This window comes from Stegodyphus dumicola, chromosome 3 (genome assembly GCF_044657685.1).
Source record: "Stegodyphus dumicola isolate Sdum_Otavi_A_Nest chromosome 3, ASM4465768v1".
NCBI lineage: Eukaryota > Metazoa > Arthropoda > Arachnida > Araneae > Eresidae > Stegodyphus > Stegodyphus dumicola.
In genome coordinates, this window is record NC_140770.1 from 78551668 (window position 1) to 78571597 (window position 19930).

The 19930-nt window shown below is 32.1% G+C and overlaps 1 protein-coding gene across 2 annotated transcripts in view; it reads left to right on the top strand.

Moving 5' to 3' along the window:
• mus302 (mutagen-sensitive 302) overlaps positions 1–19930 on the top strand; it is a 111818-nt gene that overhangs the window by 34768 nt on the left and 57120 nt on the right. For both annotated transcript variants that reach the window (XM_035352201.2, XM_035352202.2), the window contains exons 6-7: positions 7717–7903; positions 10844–11001. In XM_035352201.2, the coding sequence (XP_035208092.1) occupies positions 7717–7903; positions 10844–11001 (345 nt within the window). The remainder of the gene's footprint in view (positions 1–7716; positions 7904–10843; positions 11002–19930) is intronic.

Genomic DNA, 19930 nt, shown 5'->3' on the forward strand with positions numbered 1-19930 from the left:
GCAGTAAAATAAAAAAATAGTAATCAGTCATCTAGGCTAGCCATGTAATATAACTATATTCGCTAAAATATCGTTGATTATTCTAATTCAATTTTTAAGTAATTATTTTATGTTATTCATATAATTTAATGTTGCTTCTTCCCTCTAAATTTATTTATTATTAGTAAATAATATTTCCAAATTTCAGGAAATTTTCTCTGGCATAATCCTGAAATTAATTATAGCAGTATGATGACATACCATCACGAAATTTAATGCACATATTTTTTCCTTATGTATGCTGCGAAATAAATATAAAATACCTAAATTTATTAAAATAGATTTCTTTCTTTCGTTTAGCTGCAGAATGTCTGCAAAAAAAGCCTTATTTTATTCCAGATTGGGAAGATTCTAATCTCAATCTTCAGTGGAGAAAACAACAACTATTATAATTATATTTGTGTTTTCAAGTGTTAAGGTGCCTTTTAAGAACATACCTCACGCAAATTAAATTTACCTAAAATCTAACCTAACTATTTAGCATTGTGTTGTGATTTATAAGGACCGGATTAGCCTCGTGTTGAACTGGTGATGATCATGAGTAATAATTAAATAAAACATACATTTGTTATCCAATATATATATCTTAAATTTTATTATGTTTCTTAAGTGGAAAACTAAACAAAATTATCAAACAAAGTATACCAAGAATAAGTAAGAATAAATGTCCTCTGGGATTTATTGAATAATTAAGTGAATTTGCTACACAATACAAGTAATACCATAATTAATTTACCTCTTAGCACAGCCAACGTACATTACGCGGATAGACTGGAATTTTCTTGAAACACACCTGGAAAACCTGGAAAAGTCAGGGAATTTCATTCTCCTGTTTGAGTGGCAACCCTGTAAAAAGCTGGAGTTAGATCTAATCACTTTTCTCGTATCATTGTCACATAGTGTAGACATGAAATTTCCAATCTTGCATTTTAGCTCTTTGCAGACATCATAGAGAAGTTGTGAAATTATGACTTTCAGATATAATCATTTTTACTGCCTTCATTGTACATATTTCAAAACTAGTAATCAAGAATTTTAATACTAATAACTTTCCTTCAAGACTTTTTTTAATTTAGTTAAATTAAACCTTGAAATTAATGTATTTATGTTAAAAATACAAAATTTTTTAAAGTAATTTGACATTTTCATCTAAGCTCATAATTAGTATTTATTAATGATTTCATATTTTGAAAGAAAATCCTGTGTCAAATATTGTCAACTTAATTTTTTACTGCTGCTATTGACAAAGAATAAATTTAAATTTTGCATGTCATGTATAGAATAATTAGATTTTTAAATGCATTGCTGTTGAAGTAAGCTACACATTTGACATGTCTACTGATTCATTCTACTAAGTCATATGTTCATCACAGTATTTTTCGTGACATTCGTTCTAGATGGAGTTTGCATTTAAATTGCAAAAGTATAAAACTTATTGTTTGCATTTAAATTGCAAGAGTATAAAACTTATTGTTTGCATTTAAATTGCAAAAGTATAAAACGTATTACAAAATTTCATGCAGTCTCATGAGTTGAGAATGAAAGAAGTAATATTTACATTAACTCTTTCAAGACTAAAAATGAAATCTGCCTTGGGATGTATTGTCCTGTTTGTCTCGAAAGGGTTAACCATCTTGTTTTTTCACTGAAGTAAGTAAGTAAAGGGCATTAGAAAGGGAAAAATGTCTGAAACATTCTAAACATATCCAATGTTTATACAATTATTAATAAAAGCACATTCTTCCTATAAATATCATACAAATGTTAAACATATTTAAATGTAATGTTTTAATATAAACAAATGTTCAAAAGTACAAACAAATATTTATGTTAACTTACAATAATCATTTTACTATTTTGTCCTGTGTATAGTTCCCGTTCTTTAATTAAAATGTTATTACTTTATATTCTTAATGTGCTTGAAAATGGAGACGTATTATTTAATTATTTAATTATATTTTTAATTATTTGTTATTGTTTATATTATTTAATTATTTGTTAACACCGGATGACTGTTGTTATCTTCATATAAAGATATCAATCAATATTCTAATAAAATTTGTTTTGAGAAGCACTGAAGCTGCTATTTTGCTGTCTAACTTTTTTGGCTAGCACATAAAATTGGAAATTAAAAATAGTAATTTTTTCAATAAATTGATGAAGCAGCATTGAATCTGTAAGGTGTTTTCCACATGATGGCGTAATTTGTTTCGACAAAAGCATATGTAAAATGTCACAATTTAAATTTTTTATATTAAATAAATATTAAATTGCTAACTTCAAATTTTTTGGGGGTTAAGGGGATTCTTCATATTGTAAGGCTGGAGTTAAGATTTGAAATTGAATCTTTATCATTAATCAGATAATTTTTTTGTTTATAAATTACTGCAAGGATTTCTTGTAAAACATCGTAACTGTTTTCAGGTATAAATAATTGTCAAAACCTTTTAGTTCCAGTTTTTATTTTTTTCTTTAAGCTAGAAAAAATTTCATTCATAATTAATTGAACCAAGGCTAAAGCATACAACAAGTTTATTATTTCTTCTTCTGTTTTGAGGAATCGTGTTAGAAAAATTGCATTGTTTAATTAAATTCTTTACTTTTCTAATATTATAATGAAAGTTAACCTTAAAGCAATATAAAATATTCTACTACTATATTATTATTAAGATATTTTTATGTTCATTTGATTTATATTTTGCTATTTTGTGTAATTTCAAAATTTGTTATGATTGGTTTAATCTTTGTGTTTTCTATTAAAGAATTTATGATTTTCATTTATATTTTTAAAGTGCAGAGTATTCTATTGGTTATATTAAACATCAGAGATGGGCTATTCACTCATCAACTAATTCAAAGAACCATTGCTCTTTAGTCTCCACAAAACAGAGTGGTTATTTTTTTAGAGTTCATCTGAGAGCTTTTGTTGGAATTATTCCAGTAAAATTTAGTTATCGTTTTAGGAGCCAAAAAAAAGTTTCTCCTCTTATGTATAATTTTCCAACTTTTTTAATAATTTTTTTTTTTAATTCCAGATATTTATTGTTATTTCAATACAGAAAGAAGGTTTTAAGGAATTTCAAAACTGCAATTAAAAGAAATCAAGGGGTTAGTTTGATTAGATTGTTTCACCTGATCCCACTGTTCGTTTGATTTTTTTTCCTGCTGTTTCTTCTTCTTGCTCCCAATTTCAGATCAAGGTTGTTGTTAGTGAATGGTGAGTCATAAACAAAAAATGATTCAGTTCATCTCTGGTCTGACTCCATAAAAGGGCAGTTTGACCATCACTGACAGTAACCCTGTCTTTTGTAATGCAAAACTTTTGTAAATTTGCAGTTGCCTAAGTGCACAACAACCATAACATTCAAACTGAAATAAGGTAATTAGGAAAAAAAAAAAAAAAAAAAAAAAAAAAAAAAAAACTCCATAAATTATTTTTTCTTTCCTCCATCTGAATTTCTTGCATTCAAACAATATTTATGTAGTTAATCACTTGTTTATCACCATAAGTATTTACTGTTTATTCACATTTAAAATGCTGAAAATACCATGCTGACTGAACCACCAGTTAAGCAATTTGCAATAAAGGGATTAGCCCAGGCTTTTAATTTATTGACATGACATTAGCAAAATTCGAATCAACAGATCTGATGAGTTTGAGAGTGTTAGCAGTTTTACCTTTTAAATATATCTAACTGCAAGGCCATGTATGATGATAAAAGGCATGTAGCTATACAATATGTTGTAGGTAAGTTCATGGCATAGCTTCATAACATCAAGATGACAAATCAGACTACTCTGGCTACCCTTAGCCTTCAGCTTTGACAAAAGTAGAAAGTTCCAGAAAACAGCATCATTGTTCACAAACCATTTACCACCAATGCTAAACCTTCTACTAGAGAGGCAAATTAGCTGTCAACAAAATATTTTTTATTTGAAAAGTGTTATTAGGACAATTTGCCTTGAAAGACTATTAATTTCGTTTTGACATTTTGCATTGAAAACTTTAAAAGGCTATATCACTTTTCAAATCGTTGCCACCATATATGATCGCCCTGTCTTATATTTAAAGAAATTAAATAATGAAGAATCTGCATAAATGTATGTATTTTTCTCGCATTGTGATGAAACAATGGGACCTAGAGCTATCAAAATTTGAATAACGTCATCTTCCATAGAATATGGGCATGTCGAAGCCCTAATTTGAATTTGAAATTTGTTTTATTATCGATTTCAGATTTTGTAACACTTCAACGAATTTTTGATTAAAAAACTCAAGGATTTCAAAGCGAGCAATGCCAAACCTGTTCGGAAATTTTTTTTTTATCTCCAGCTCGTGCGAGACTCTGTATCGGAAATTCGAAAGATATGCTCATTTTAAAATTAATTTGTGATATTGCTGTTAAACTGAATTTTATAGTTTCAGTACATAGAACATGATTTTTAATAAATAAAGGCAACACATAAAATGTTAAAAAAAATACCCTTTGGACATAATTTAAAATCTGAAACCTGTCAGATTTTTTTTTTTCAGTTTATTTTTATATTTTCCATATTTTGAACATTTATATTCAAGTAAATAACTACTATATGATATTTCATTTGTAAAATAATATGGTGTAAATAATATGTTATAATAATATATGCATACATATAGTAATTATATGTTCTGCAGTTTCTTTTGAAATAATGCTTAAACAATGTACGATTTTGACTTGCATAAAGATTGCACACATTAAAAATTTACAGAACTCCTGAGATTAGGTTATTATATTTTTGATTCAGAAAGTGATGTGTAAAGTTTTAAAAGGAAATGGTACATTTTCTTTTATAATCTTAAAACGGGAATATAATGAGTATTTGGCTCATACTTTTTGGTTAATAGGTTGCTGCTTGGTGAAATTTGAATAACATCATCTTTTATAGAATATGGGCATGTTGAAGCCCTAATTTGAATTTGAAATTTGTTTTATTATCGATTTCAGATTTTGTAACACTTCAACGAATTTTTGATTTAAAAAACTAAATGATTTCAATCAAATGATTTCATTCAATGAGCAATAGCAACACTATACGAAAAAAACACTTTTATCTCCAGCATGCGAGACTCTGTATCGGAAATTCTAAAGATATGCTCATTTTAAAATTATTTTGCGACATTGCTGTTGACTGAAATTTGCTAATTTTGTGACATTGCTGTTGAACTGAATTTTATAGTTTCAATATGTATGTGGAACATGATATTTAATAAATAAAGGTAACACACAAAACATTAAAAAAACACCCTTCAGATGTAATTTAAAATCTGAAACCTTTCAGGTTTTTTCAGTTTATTTTTATATGTTTTCCATATTTTGATCATTTATATTCAAGTAAATAACTACCACATAATATTTCATTTATAAAATAATATGGTGTAAATAATATGTTATAATAATATATGCATATATACTGTTAAAAGTCGTTAATCTGGACTCGTCGGGACTTCGGCGATTTCGGATTATCGATTTTTCTGGATTATAGATCGTCAGTTTAAATCTCGTAAGATGGCATGCAGAAATTCTAAAATTAAAAATATGAAACCTTAATTTATGAAATAAAGAACAATTATGATTTAAAGGGTATCAAAATTTACAAAAAAAAAAAAAAAAAAAAAAAAAAAAGCTTAATATTTATTTGTTTACATTATTAAACATTTCTTTCAATGTAAGTTGTTTAAGTTGCTTCGTTTTATGTGATAATACTCTCTTTAATTCTATAAACAGACATAATTTCTTGTTCATTTACAAAGGTCCGCTGTTCAAGTCCTGTAATTGCTGTGCCGAGAATACTGACTGACTTGTCAATCAAAATTTTTTCATTTTCACTAACCTCTCTGTCACCTTCTTCATGTCTTTATCCATTTTTTTCAGCAATTCCACTTTTTGTTTGATGGACATCGAAACATACTTTCGTTATGTAGATCCTTTGGGAGCTCCAGCATCGGAAATTCTATTTGACATAATCGAAAGTTCAAGTTTACTTTTATAAAATTGCTCTTACAGTCTGCAAAAAATAATAAGCCGGACCCTTCTCGAAGATTAAGGAACAACGCAATCATCAACATTAACTGAAATAGATAATTAGATAATTTTAGCTTATACCGTCCGTTATACATAAAACGCGCACGCGAAAACGTATTCTGCGCTTGCGCACACGCATATGCGCAGTCGTAAAGGTCTTATGCGCACATGTAAACGCCTATGCGCATGTGTCAATGCGGCGCATGCGCAGAAATTTTTTAACTTTGAGGTCCAGATTATAGATCATTCCGGATTATGAGTGACCGAATTAACGACTTTTGACTGTATATAGTAATAATAAGTACTGCAGTTTCTTTTGAAATAATGCTTAAACAATTTACGATTTTGACTTACATGAAGATTAAAAATTACAATAGAAATTTACAGAACCCCTGAGATTAGGTTATTATATTTTTGATTCAGAAAGTGATGTGTAAAGTGTTAAAAGGAAATTGTACATTTTTCTTTTATAATCTTAAAAGTTAATATAATGAGTATTCTGCTCATACTTTTTGGTTAATAGGTTGCTGCTTGGCACAAAATGTAAATGTTGGAACAAAATTTAGCTAGAGTTTACTTTAGGCTATTTAAATACGACAAAGCCTCAAGAGCTATTTGCTTAAGATGAGGGAGGCCTTCGTGGAGCACTTTCTTAGGTAAACTGGCTTGTATTCACATTATATGTGGTGAAAACCAGCTATGCAGCCTGCCTGTTTGGCTGGATTCAAACCCATACCAGGTTGAATTACGAGTACTCAGTGGCCTTAACCACATGGCTACTGGTGAGGCATATAACTAGAGATCAGAATGCAGCCTTACCATTATATGTAGCTTCATGAAAAGAAGAGTTATCATATTAAGTCCAAAATAAATACAAAAAACAAAGACAAATACAGAAATAAGAATGTGTATGATTATTCCAGTAAGCAATTTTATGGTGATGCATTCCTAGTTACTGCCCACAGAACGGACATGTACTCTTGACATTGAATCTAAGTAAACTGAATAGCTGTCAGAAATGACTGCATGAACCAACCAACTAACCTCTTTGTAACCCATTCTTTTCACACATTCATTCTTTGTTGTACAATTTTAGTGCTCTGGTAATAGTAAAATACAGTTTCATTTTGTGGTTCTCCAAACAAAGTTTTGCAGTGTGGATATAACTTTTGTCTTGAAAGAATTTAGCCACAACTCTGCTTTTTGATAATTCCCAAATCTATATTGTTTGTTTCTTTCAAAAAGAAGCAAAAAATAACATTTCAAAAGGGGGGGGGAGAGCAATTGAAAATATTGAAGGAAAGATTCTTGGATTGATTTTATTTTCTTCTACTTATTCATAACACCATTTCGTGGCAACTTATGAGGTAAGTAACTGGCAATTATATTTTGCATTTTAGCCCATAATTACTACTGGCACATTGTTAACAGAAAAGTACCACTCTGCCTTAACTTAGTCTTTTTATTGCAGCAAACATATACATGTATAAACTAAAACTTTTATTAACAGTTGTTTTTCTTTAAATTATTATTTCTTGCATTATTAGAAAAAATGTAGGTTATATTTTAAAAATGAGAAAAATTTCATTTGAATGACTTATTTATTCTCTTTTAGATCTAGTATGGCTTTCAGCAAATTGCAGTCAAGTCAGAATAACTCTTCAGCATTTTCTTTAGAGAAAAACATTGAAATTGCTAAATTAGGAGGCTGCAGAATTGTGGACATATGTGAATTGTTGGGTATAATTTTAGTTTCACAACCGTCTACCAATGAATTATTTCCTGGATTTGGATTTCGAAAGGTAAGCTGTTTATTCTCTTGTTAGTCTTTGATAGCAAAGTAATATTTAATTTTGCTTTTGTATTACGATTTGAGCTAAAATATTAGATAGCTGCAGATAAAAGATATATCTGAATTTTGAAAATGTTTTGCAGAAAAACTAGTTTAATTATATGTAATAAGATGGAATAAGGTAAAATTTAGTGGACACAGAATTATTAAAAATTACTTACATGGTTTTCATTTTTAAAATATACTGTTAAAATGAAATTTGCATCAATTGAGTAAGAATTATGAAAGGAAATTTGTCCTTTTGATATATTATTTAATATTTTGCGATCAGCTCTTCATTAACAAAAGATAAGTTAACCAAAGCCTTAAAAAAAAAAAAAAAAAAAAAAAAAAAAGGTTAAAATTGTATGATGTGGAATGACAAAAAAATTACTGTCACAGATTATCAGGGGGAGGGGGAATCTGTCTATGGAAAAAAAGAAAAGAAAGAAAAGTGAGTTGGATAACAACAATAATAATAAAGGGTATCATGATGTTTGGGAATTGTTTATACTCCTAGCAATGCAGTGCCTAATTGGGTACAATCATGTGAACACTGTACAATAAGTAACAACCCCCCTAAAAAAATCTTTATTTCTTTCCTTTTATTTCTTTTTACCCAAGGTTGAACTAAATGACATTGTTCAAGCTCTCTCGTAAACTGTTCTTTAATGCCATTTGTAACTTTGTTTCTTTATTTTTAATAGCATTGGTTCTTCCAGTTGCTAATTTAATTTACATAATGAAATGAATTTATTCTCCAAATTAAATTTCTTGAATATAAATTGTTAATATTATTTTTTTTATTAGTTACAATAGGGTTATTCTTTTTTCTTATATTTTTCAACTGCCATCCGACTAATCATGGATATCATCCTTGATATTATTACCTTGGTAAGTTGGGAGTTAGCAAAATTATGCAAAAATGATAATTAAGTTCTTTTATGTCCTGTGCCACTGTTCTTTGTTACTGTAGCAGAATAGTTTTTGAGATCTTATAGATTTGTGGGCAAAATTATCATGAACACCTATAAGTATCCATTAAGTGTGGAGCTTTATATGATGCAAGGTCCAGTTATTTAAGTTTATTGGAACTGGTCTAAGGTTATGAGAGCATTTTACTAAATAATTGATGATTTCATTGTAATTGCCAGCATCCCTTAGAAATACTTTTATCTTTTGATGGTCATCAATAAGCTGAGCTCGCATTGCAATTACACGCAACAGTGGCCGCAAATAAACACAGCTCACATTACTAATTTATGACGGACAGATATCGCATGTATTTGGGATGAAAGAATTGCTTAATCTTGCAGCCACCGAAAGATAACTACAGTTATACAAGCGGGCTGCTATATATCAACAGTTGTTAATATGTGCTGAATTGTGCTCATTGCTAATAAAATCAACAATTTAATTAATTAATAAGTACAGAAGTATTCATTTGAAGCTAGAGCAATCATTCTGAATAGCCTTATGTAATTTCTTTCACACGAATGCTGAGAGTAAATAGTTAATTACTTCAATATACCTTTTAATTGTTAGATTATGCATGTAAGACAGGTATGGTTTCCAGAAATGGATTTTGATGAAAAAAAATCATTTGATATTTAGACCAACATTGCAGATTAAATTATGCAGTTTAGATGTCATGCAAAAATGGCATTCCACTATAACTGGAATATCTAATCTTTTAATTCAGCACTTTGCTTTGAGGACTTTTATGTATAAGATACATTAAATGCATCTGAGCATGCATAATAATAGTATTTAAATAGGGTAATATTGTAGAGCCATTACAAAGGCAATGCAATATGCTCTGTAAAAGGTAAACAGAATTGGCATTGGTATTTACGAATAGCATACTCCGTTTGTATTCTTCCATAAGTTCTGGCTTCCATAAATGATATAGGTATATTTTGTTTAAAGGATGTGAGATCTTATCCTTTTAGCTACCATGCAAGGAAAAGATCTTACTAAGCCAGGCAACTTCTTGCACAGGCATGAAGAAATAGCACACAGGGAAAGGGTGTAAATTGCCTTTTTATTGCATTAAACTCTTTGACAAAAATGTGCGTACTTTGTGCTCACAATAACACCGACTACTTGCGGTGAGAACTTGAGAATAAATTAACAATTGTTTAAATGACAAAGAGTAGTGTTGGACTACTTAATACTAACAGGATGACTCAGCAATATATCCCAATAGACTTTAAATAAATGGCCAGAAGACATTTCAGCAACTCAGTAACAGTGTCTAGCGAAATCATGCTCCGATTAACTTTCTCTTTTTGCCCATTTAAGTACTCTTCACTTAACTTGCATCCTGGCAAGGAAATGTGAGAAAAAATTGAGGAGTTCAGAAAAGATAACAAAAATTAGAATAATTGGTTATTAGAAAAGATAACAAAAATTAGAATAATTGGTTATTTAATCTAAGGGAAACTCTGCAAGGTAACTATAAAAAATAAATTCATATGCCAATAACAGGCAGAAGTTTCTTTATAAGTAAATGATACTACACAATGACTGCTATAAATAATGGTTAATCAACAGCCAAATTAAAAATTTCTGCTGTATTAGGTAAAATTGTAATATATCTCGTAATGTATATTCTGTATAAAAAATAGATAGTTTATTAATTTAAATGTTCATGCAGATGAAAATAGGTTTATTTCTTTATTTTATTTTAAGAATATTAAGAATTTTTGTTAAATTTTCTATAGGAAGTTAGTAAAAGCTGAGGTAAAAGAAATTGGATTAAATACTAAGAAATATTTGTTCTGTGGATCATGACTGGAGCTCTGAGCCCTTGAAATAACTAAAGAAACCAAGTCTATAAATTATAATTGTATTGTGCATATAATAAAATACTTATAATATATGATGATGTAAAATTTATTCTTTTCAGCTTTCTACAATGGATATGAAGCCATCAGAATTTGTTTGGGTGCATCAGAAACCAATTAGAGATATGGCCTTTCATGTTCATGATGGTTTGGTTCTGACAGGATCTCTGGATAAATCTGTGAGAATAACAAACATTCTTACAAATACTGTAGTGCAGACGTAAGTTTTATTTGATGTACATTCTCCTCTCCCGATGAATGTTTTTTAGTATAAATGAACATTGCTTATTTCTATCAACTGTGGTAATCTGATAAGTGCAGTATATCTGTATTATACGTTGTAGGATTCAAAAGTTCCTGGACTGAGTCTATAATGTAAAATTGTTTTTTCAGTAATGTGACTATGAGAACATTTTTGTGTTACAGTAGAAGTCCAGAAATCCGCAAAGCTTGGGACCAGAGGTTGTGCGGATTTTAGGATTTTTGCGGATTTCAGGACAGAAAAGATAAATCATAATATTCAGACTAAAAGTGCAAAATAAATAAGGCATATTAGATACATTTAATTAAATTATTATATACATTATTGCAATAACTTATTATATGCATTAAATTATTATTACATAATTGATTATATTATTCATTGTATTATACGAGGGCTATCCAGAAAGTAGATTACGTTTTGGAATAAAAAAATAAACAAAGTATAGGAAACAAATTTTATTATATACAGATGAAAGCCACACTCAAATACTACTTTTCTACATAGTCACCATACAAATTAAGGCATTTATCGTAGCGATGTACGAGCTTGGAAATTCCTTCGTCGAAAAATTCGGCCGCCTGCGCCTTCAACCACTTCGTTACCTCTTCTTGCCTTCCATCTTGCACAAAACTTGTGATAACCAAGCTTTTCGCTGATGATTTCATGCAACAAACTTCGCGAAATTTGTGGAAAACTCAAAGAAAGTTCCGTTATTGTGAAATTTCGATTTTCACGGACTTTAGCATCGACTTTTTCGAGAAGTTCGGCGGTCACTATGCTGGGTCTCCCACTTCGATCTTCGTCGTGAACATTGGTTCGGCCATTTTGAAATCTTATGACCCACTGACGCACTCCACCTTCAGTGATAATGTTGTCCCCATACACTTCACGAAGCTGCCGATAGATTTCTATCGGTTTACAGTTTTTTTGCAGTCAGAAACCTTATTACTGAGCGCACCTCGCAGCTCGCGGGATTTTCAATTAACGCAGACATTTCAAACCGTCACAGTATCTGAACGGAGCACAGCACGAACCTCTCACTAGCACGGCTAGATGCAGACTGAGCTGCGCAACGCTCTGACCCCAAGATGGCCGCGCTAGCCCCGCCCCTAGCGGACACAGACGGAAACGTAATCTACTTCCTGGATGGCCCTCGTATATACACAGCATCGAGGTTTGCCGATTTCGCCTCATGCAAAGATTTCCAGTTTCGGATTCCGGTGTTAGAATCACTGTTACTGTAAAATTTCAACAGCTTTTCTTTATTTTTCTGTATATCATACACAATCGTATTGCAATTCCATACGATTCTGCTATAAACCGAGGAGTAGCACCTGTCTCCATCTTTTGCAGAATTTGCACTTTTTGCATTACCGTCACTGCAATGTGTTTACATTTTTCAACATTGCAAGCAGTAAAGTCATGAGTGCATTTCTTATCTGTAAATGTATTAATAAGAGCTGAAATTAAAAATGTTCTTAATTTATCCACAAAATATACGGATTAAAAAAAGGTAGCACTAAATAATCTCGTGAAATAACAAAGCTCAGAAAATACAACAATATGAATTGTGAACTTGAAAGAAGAGTTGAGTAAATCGTCTACTTTTTTACCTCGATGCAGATTAGAGGGGGGAAAATCTTTTATCATGATGTAAATAATTTGGTATTTCCGTTATGACTCATTATTATTCGGTAATTATGACATCATTATTCAGTAAGTATTTTTTCTTTGATATTTCGTACTCAATGTTGTGGTTTTCAGAACCTATAAACTGAATGTTTATATTTTGAGACGCAGTGCGGATTTCAGGATTTGGCGGATTTCAGGTCGGCGAATTTTCGGTATTTGACTGTACTATGTTCTCCCCCTTTTCTAGAAGTGGTTTGTCCCAAATTATGTGGTCAAACGCTCGCAGTGACAGCATTTTTTGTAGGCAGGTGCATTTAGTAACTGGCACTAGAAAGAAATGGCATCAGTTGAGGAGAGAATCAATATCAAATTTTGTGTTCACTTGGGAAAGAGTGCTATGGAAACTTTCAAAATGTTGAAGCATGTGTACAGAAGTGAAACATTATCGAGAACACAAGCTTTTGAGTGGCATCATCATTTCAGAGAAGGCAGGGAAAGTGCTGAAGACAGCAAACACTGTGACTGACCCATCCACTGATGGGTCGGTCACACTGATGGCATATCATGCACTGATGAAAACAAAAAAGGTGTCTGCGATGTTACACGCGAACAGGCAGCAAACAATTTGCCAAATAGCAGAATCAGTTGAGATAGCAAAGGCCACATGTCAGCAGATACTGACTAAGGATCTTAACATGCATAGGGTGTGTCAACACATCGTTTCCTGCATGTTAAACATAGACCAAAAGAGAATTCAAATAGAAAAGGTGGGAGACTTAATCTCGGCTGTTGACAAAGATCCTTCCCTACTTGACAGAATTGTTGCTGAGAAATGGTGTTTTTTGTACGACCCGCAAACCGAGAGAGCATCAGCAAGGTGTAAATCACCACAGTCTCCACGGAAGCAGAAATTCCGCCAAGATAGCTCTAAAGGAAAGGTCATGCTAGAGATATTCTTCAATATCCAAGGCATTGTGCATCTGGAATTTATCCCTAAAGGACACACTGTGAACAAAGAACTTTATGTTGAAATCCTGTGTCGTTTGTGTGAGTCAATCCGGACGAAGAGACCAAAAACGTGGGCTGAGCAGTCATGGGTGCAGTTGGATAACAATGCTGCTGCTCACCGATCCCTACTCATCAATGACTTTCTTGTGAAAATGAAAACAAATGTTTTGCCTCATCCTTGTTACTCACCTGATTTCACAACCTGCAATTTCTTCCTATTTCCTGAACTGGCAAGGTGCTTGCAGGGTCGTCGAATTTCAATCTTCATATGAAGTTAAATGTGCATCGCAGGCTGAATTAAAAATAGATTCCACACATACATGCTTTGATGAACTTTACAGGTGCTAGCAAAAGTGTAATGTTGCACAAGGGTCTTATTTTGAAGGAGGATGTGTTTCTGCAATTTAATTTATGATATTTTTTACTTATTGACTCAGTCCGGGAAATTTTGAATCCTATCTCGTTAACACAGTAATAAGTCCGAGATCTGGACATCCAATATCTGGAATAATCTAAAATCTGGACCTTAAAGCCACCAACATTTTTTTTTTTTTTTTTTTTTTTTTTTTATGCTTTACATATGCACATTTGATCTCCCCCAGTAAAAAAACATGTGCAGTATCTCAATTCTTAATTTCACTTTGGCACTAAATAAAATATTGCGTTATTGAAGAAAGAATCATTTTAGCATAAATTTGAATGTTCAATAATTTGGCTCCATAGCTGCATATCTGCTTGGCATACACCTCAAATTGAAGCATTCTACATAGAAATATTGTTGGTTTTACAACTACAGTACAAAGTCTGAGATCCGGGATGATCTAAAATCATAACTGGACCTCAAAGCGACCAACAACCTTTTTTTTTTTTTTTTGTTTTTGTATGCTTTACGTATGCGCATTTGATTTTTTTCCCCAATAATAAAACATATAGAGTTCCGATTCTTAAATTCGCTAAACTAAAATTCGGCACTAAATAAAATACCTCGTTATTCAATAAACCATCATCTTAGCATAAATTTGTGTGATTAATAATTTGGCTCCGTAGTTGCATATCTGCTTTTGATACATCTCAAACCAAAACATTATTTTTGATTTTACACTATTAATATTTACCTGACGCTATTTTAGTTACCCGACGCTAACCTAGCGAATCATTATATTTTGCTTGCATCACCCATGTTTTATCAACACTTGGTAACTTGAGTTATGCAGCGATGACTAAATAATTTTTTTAAATAATAGTAATTGAATAGCCAAAAGTATGGTAACCTTTGATGTTAACATTATGCTTGGCGATGATTATAGATTTAAGTTGAATGCGCTAAGAAATGTTGACAAGGAAATATATAACAAAAATTTATTTCCATATGGTAAAAACAGATTTTGTTAATGTTGCTCATAGACAAAAAATATTACATTTAGTGCTATTTAAATTGAGAATAACTGATTTGTTATTCACATACACCCAGAACTGGCGCAAGACAAAATTTTTGGAATTTAGAGAAGCACCAAGCAGTAAAATTAAAGAATGACAAAATTTAGGGAAAGCACTGGGACCTAAAATTTAGGGGCAGCAGAAATTTATAACTTAAGGAGATGCATGGTAGCAGAATTTAGCCTCCCCCTCCCAGAGACTGCATCAGGCGATAAGATATCTAGCGCCGGCCCTCGACAAGCCTTAACTATATGTGCGAATTTATTTATCCAGGACTCGTAAGCCTTAAGCATGTGCAAAAAATAAGACGTAAGTATAATAAATAACTCAATTTATACAATTCAGCCTTAACTGCTTCAGTGTGCGATAGAAGCAAGACAAAATTTAGTGGAAGAACTTTTCTTTCATCGCCAATCGCATGCTACATAGCCAATAATGTATAATGAATGTTATTAAGCTAGGCTAAAATTATACTTTACTGATTCCAATGAATTTCAGTTAATATAGCAGATTATCATGTTCCTTAACTTTCTGATTTGATCCAGCTTATTATTTTTTACAGGTGGTTATTATTGCAGCAATTTTATGAAAAATTAAAGCTTGAACTTTCGATTATGTCGAAAAGAGTTTCTAATTCTGGAGCTTCAAAAGGATTTACAAAACAGAAGCATGTTTCAATGTCCTTTAAACAAAAAGTGGAGTTGCTACAAGAAATGGTTAAAAGTATATCCATCTCAGAAATATGTGAGGAGTATGGCATTGGAAAGTCAACTATACATGACATGAAAAAGCAGAGAAATGAATTTATTGTGATTCTGACACCTCACTTGCAATGAATAACAGAAAAATTATTCGTTGTGCTATAAGTGAGGACTATGGCAAAGTATGATTTAATGAGTCTGACTGATTCTCAGCGAGGGAGTGCCATTGACGAATACAATGCCAGAGTTGCTAACTCTCCCGATTTCGGACCGTTCTCCCGCCACACCAATTTTCAATGGATTTCTCCCGACTTTTTTCTTATTCTTAAAATTTCTCACGATTTTTATCTATCTTGTCTTGATACTTTGTTCTTTGCACCAAAAAAGTGATTCTGGACATCACTTGGTTTTTCTCTAGATTACATCTAAAAGAAAACCAAACTCGTTTTGTCAGTGAGAAATTATGTGGTGTTTCTGCTTTGTGAGTGAGACTATGTGTGTTCGAAAACATTGTGTTCAGGTTCTCCAATCAACATTGAGCGTCAGTGCGTATCATGTCACATATGTTAGCCACTGAACACAAACCAAGATCAAGGCTGTTATTTCGTTCATCTTGTTATTGACCGGTGTGAATGTATGTGCTTTCGAGAAATAGTTTAAGAAATTACGATCTTTTGTGTTAGTTATGTCTGCGAAAAAGGTAAAATAACGCCGAATGCCTGTTCTTTGCTTTTTTACTTGAGCGCAATTTGCCACTGAATGCACTGGATTATGCTGCAGCTTTATTTAAAAAAATGTTTCCCGACAGCAAAATCGCTAAGAAATATTCAAGTGCTAGGACCAAAGCGGCTGCAGTTGTTAAGGAATACCAATTTCTCAATTGAAACAGCTCTATTTTGCCTTTCTATGGATGGAAGCAATAATGCTGATTCGAAACTGTATCTAATTGTTGTTTCTTATTTTAATCCAGTTTCTTGAGAAATTGAGTGTAGTTTACTTTCTATTCCCACCTTAGAAGGACATTCAACAGGCTTTAATATAGCACAGCTAATTATTAAAATTTCAAACGAAAATTCAATTCCTCTGGATAATTGCTTAGCACTTGGTGCTGATAATGCACCAGTAATGGTAGGTTTGAAGACTGGTGTTGGAGGTATCTTAAAAAAAGAAGTTTCATATTTGCAAATTATGAGGTGCGCATGTCCACCTTTTTAATTTAGCAGTTGAAAAAGGAGCAGCTTCTTTACCAATAAATGTTGACGAACACAGTGTTGATATTTATTATTATCTTGAAAGGAGTTCTAAAATCTGCCACTGTTAATAGTATTTGCACAAAAACTGATTAAAGTATTATTTTTTGTTAAAAGATGCAAATAATAAAAATGTTTTTTACAAATAAGTATTTTTGTACTGTTTGCGTTTAAGAACTAGTAACTGAACTTTCAGATATTTTTTTAAAGTTAATTCGTTATTAAAAAATATATTTTCATCATTTAAAAAGTCTTTTTGTCGTTGAGAAAAATCTCCTGATTTTTAAGTGTTTTAGGTTGGCAAGTCTGCAGTGCTAATCGATGAAACCAAAATATTTCATGAAGAAGTGAGCTTAAAAATCAAGTGCACATATTCGACAGTTGGTTAACCAAATTAAAAAATCGCCACAGTATAAGGCAATTAAAAATTCCAGGTGAAAAAGCTTCAGCTTATTCTGAAGCTGCTGAACTATTTGCAGATGGATTCATTGAACTCATTGATAGTGAAACGTTATCTCCAGGATAAATTGACAACGCTGGTGAAACTGGTCTTTTCTGGCAATATGTACTACGAAGTACCTTGGAAAACAGAATAGGCTCCAACTGGTGTCAAATATTCCAAAGCAAAACTAACAATTTTAGCATGTGCAAATGCTGCAAAAATGCACAAGTATAAACTTTTTGTAATCAGAAAAAGTACATGACCTCGAGCATTTAAAGGAGAAAAGATTTTCCCATCATATATCATGCAAATAAAAGAGCACATATGACACCATTAATGTATGATTGGTTTGAAAACTATTTCATACCCGAGGTTCGGCAAAATTTTAATTCGATTGGTTTACCTGATGACGCAAAAATTGTCCTGATTATAGATAACTTTTTGGTTCATATTTCACTTAAATTTTTAATGAAAGATAATCTATCCGTGTTATTCTTTCCTCCAAACCGTATGTCCATCGTTCAGCCTATGGATATCAAAACAGCGCTCGTGCTGAAATGCAAATATAAAGTACCATTTTAAAAGTCCATGTTAAATGTCTTGAATAATGGCAAGATTATTCAAGAATTAAAAAAGTATTTTAGCATAAAATCTGCTGTGTGGAGCATTGTATGATCGTGGGAGGATGCGTCCCCAGATACTTTAAAAAATGCTTGGCATAATTTATGGCCAGCTACCATATTTCATGGTGAGGATGATGAAGATGATAGCCGCAAATTTGAAGGTTTACAGATACCGTAAACTACAGGTGAAATTTTCCAACTAATGGATTTTGTAAAGAAATGGGAAGAAGTGGCGATAAATGAAGATGATATAACAGAAATTTTCATTGAGATAACAATTGCTCTAATCATCAATCAGTTAATGGACGGCGAAATCTGTAGTATGTTTGTAGATCCAGAAAATATAGCTACCGATAGTGAAGAAAGTGGCAGAGAGGTTAGTGTGAACGAAACAATTTTGATTGACAAGTTAGTCCAAATTCTCGACACAGCAACTACAGGACTTTAACAGTGAAACTTTGTAACTGAACAGGAAATTACGTGTCTATAGAATTGAAAAGAAAGTATTAGCACAAAAAACAAATTAACTTAAACAATTTACAGGGTGTTTAGCGAATAAGCCCTGATTTCAAAATTAAATATCTCTACAACAAAGATTGATAGAATTATGCGGTAAAGTGTACGTTCATTAGCAAAACTGTAAAAATGGTGTACAAAAGTTTAGAAAATTTAGTTACGAAAATCGTTAACAGATGGCGCTCTGCGCTGAAAACTCTCTGAAAGAAGCAAAAAAACAATAAAGTGAAGCAGCCTTTGCAATCAAAATACAATTTTTTCAAAATGTTCACCATTTGAAACAATGAGGTGGCGTAAACAAACAATGAAATTTGACATCAGGTCTTGCAATTTCTCAACGGAAATGGAATCACATGCAACATCAATCAACGATTCAAGCTCATCTAGAGTAGCGGGATTTTTTCGATAGACAGTGTCTTTCAATGCACCCGACAGAAATAAGTCACAAGGACTCAGATCGGGAGAAGGATGGAGGCCAAGCTATTCCTGTGTCAGTAAATTGCGGATAATCTAATGCAATTACTCTATTTCCAAAGTATTCATGAAGAAAGTGAAAAACTTTATCTGTTCGATGTGGTCGAGCCACATCTTGCATGAACCAGTCGATACCTGGTCGATCCTCCAACGCTAGTTGAGTGCTGACAAATTGTTCCAAAATTGTAACGTAACATTAAGTAGTTATCATTTCTCGTACGAAAAATGATCCAATAATGCCTGTGGCGCATACCGTAGCCCATGCATTAACTTTAGGCGAATGCAGTGCTTTCTCTTCACACAAATGAGGATTTTCAATATTCAAAAATCTCCAGTTTTGTTTATTAATGATTCCATCCAAATGGAAATGTGCCTCATCTGTGAACCAGATGCAGCTCACATCAAATCTGTGGTTGTCGACCATTGTTAGAATCTGATTCGCAAAGTCAACCCTTTGTTGCACAGCTTTCATGGGTATGGCCTGATGACTTTGGATTTTGTATGGAAACAGCTGTAGGCTATTTTTAAATATTTTTTGCATGCTCATGTACTTCAAACCTGTCTCTGATGCCATCCGTTGGATACTTTTCCTAGGATTTTCCTGAACAATTCCAGGAACTTTGGCTGAATTGTCAGGAGTGACTACAGTTTGCCTAGGCCCAACATTTTCCTTTCGATCATCAGACATGCTGCCAGTCCATTCAAATTTTTCAAAGAGCATGCGAATGGCTTTCGCATCGGGGCCAATTGGAACATTGAATCGGGGCCAATTGAACATTGAGCCTTTTTTCACTAGCCAAC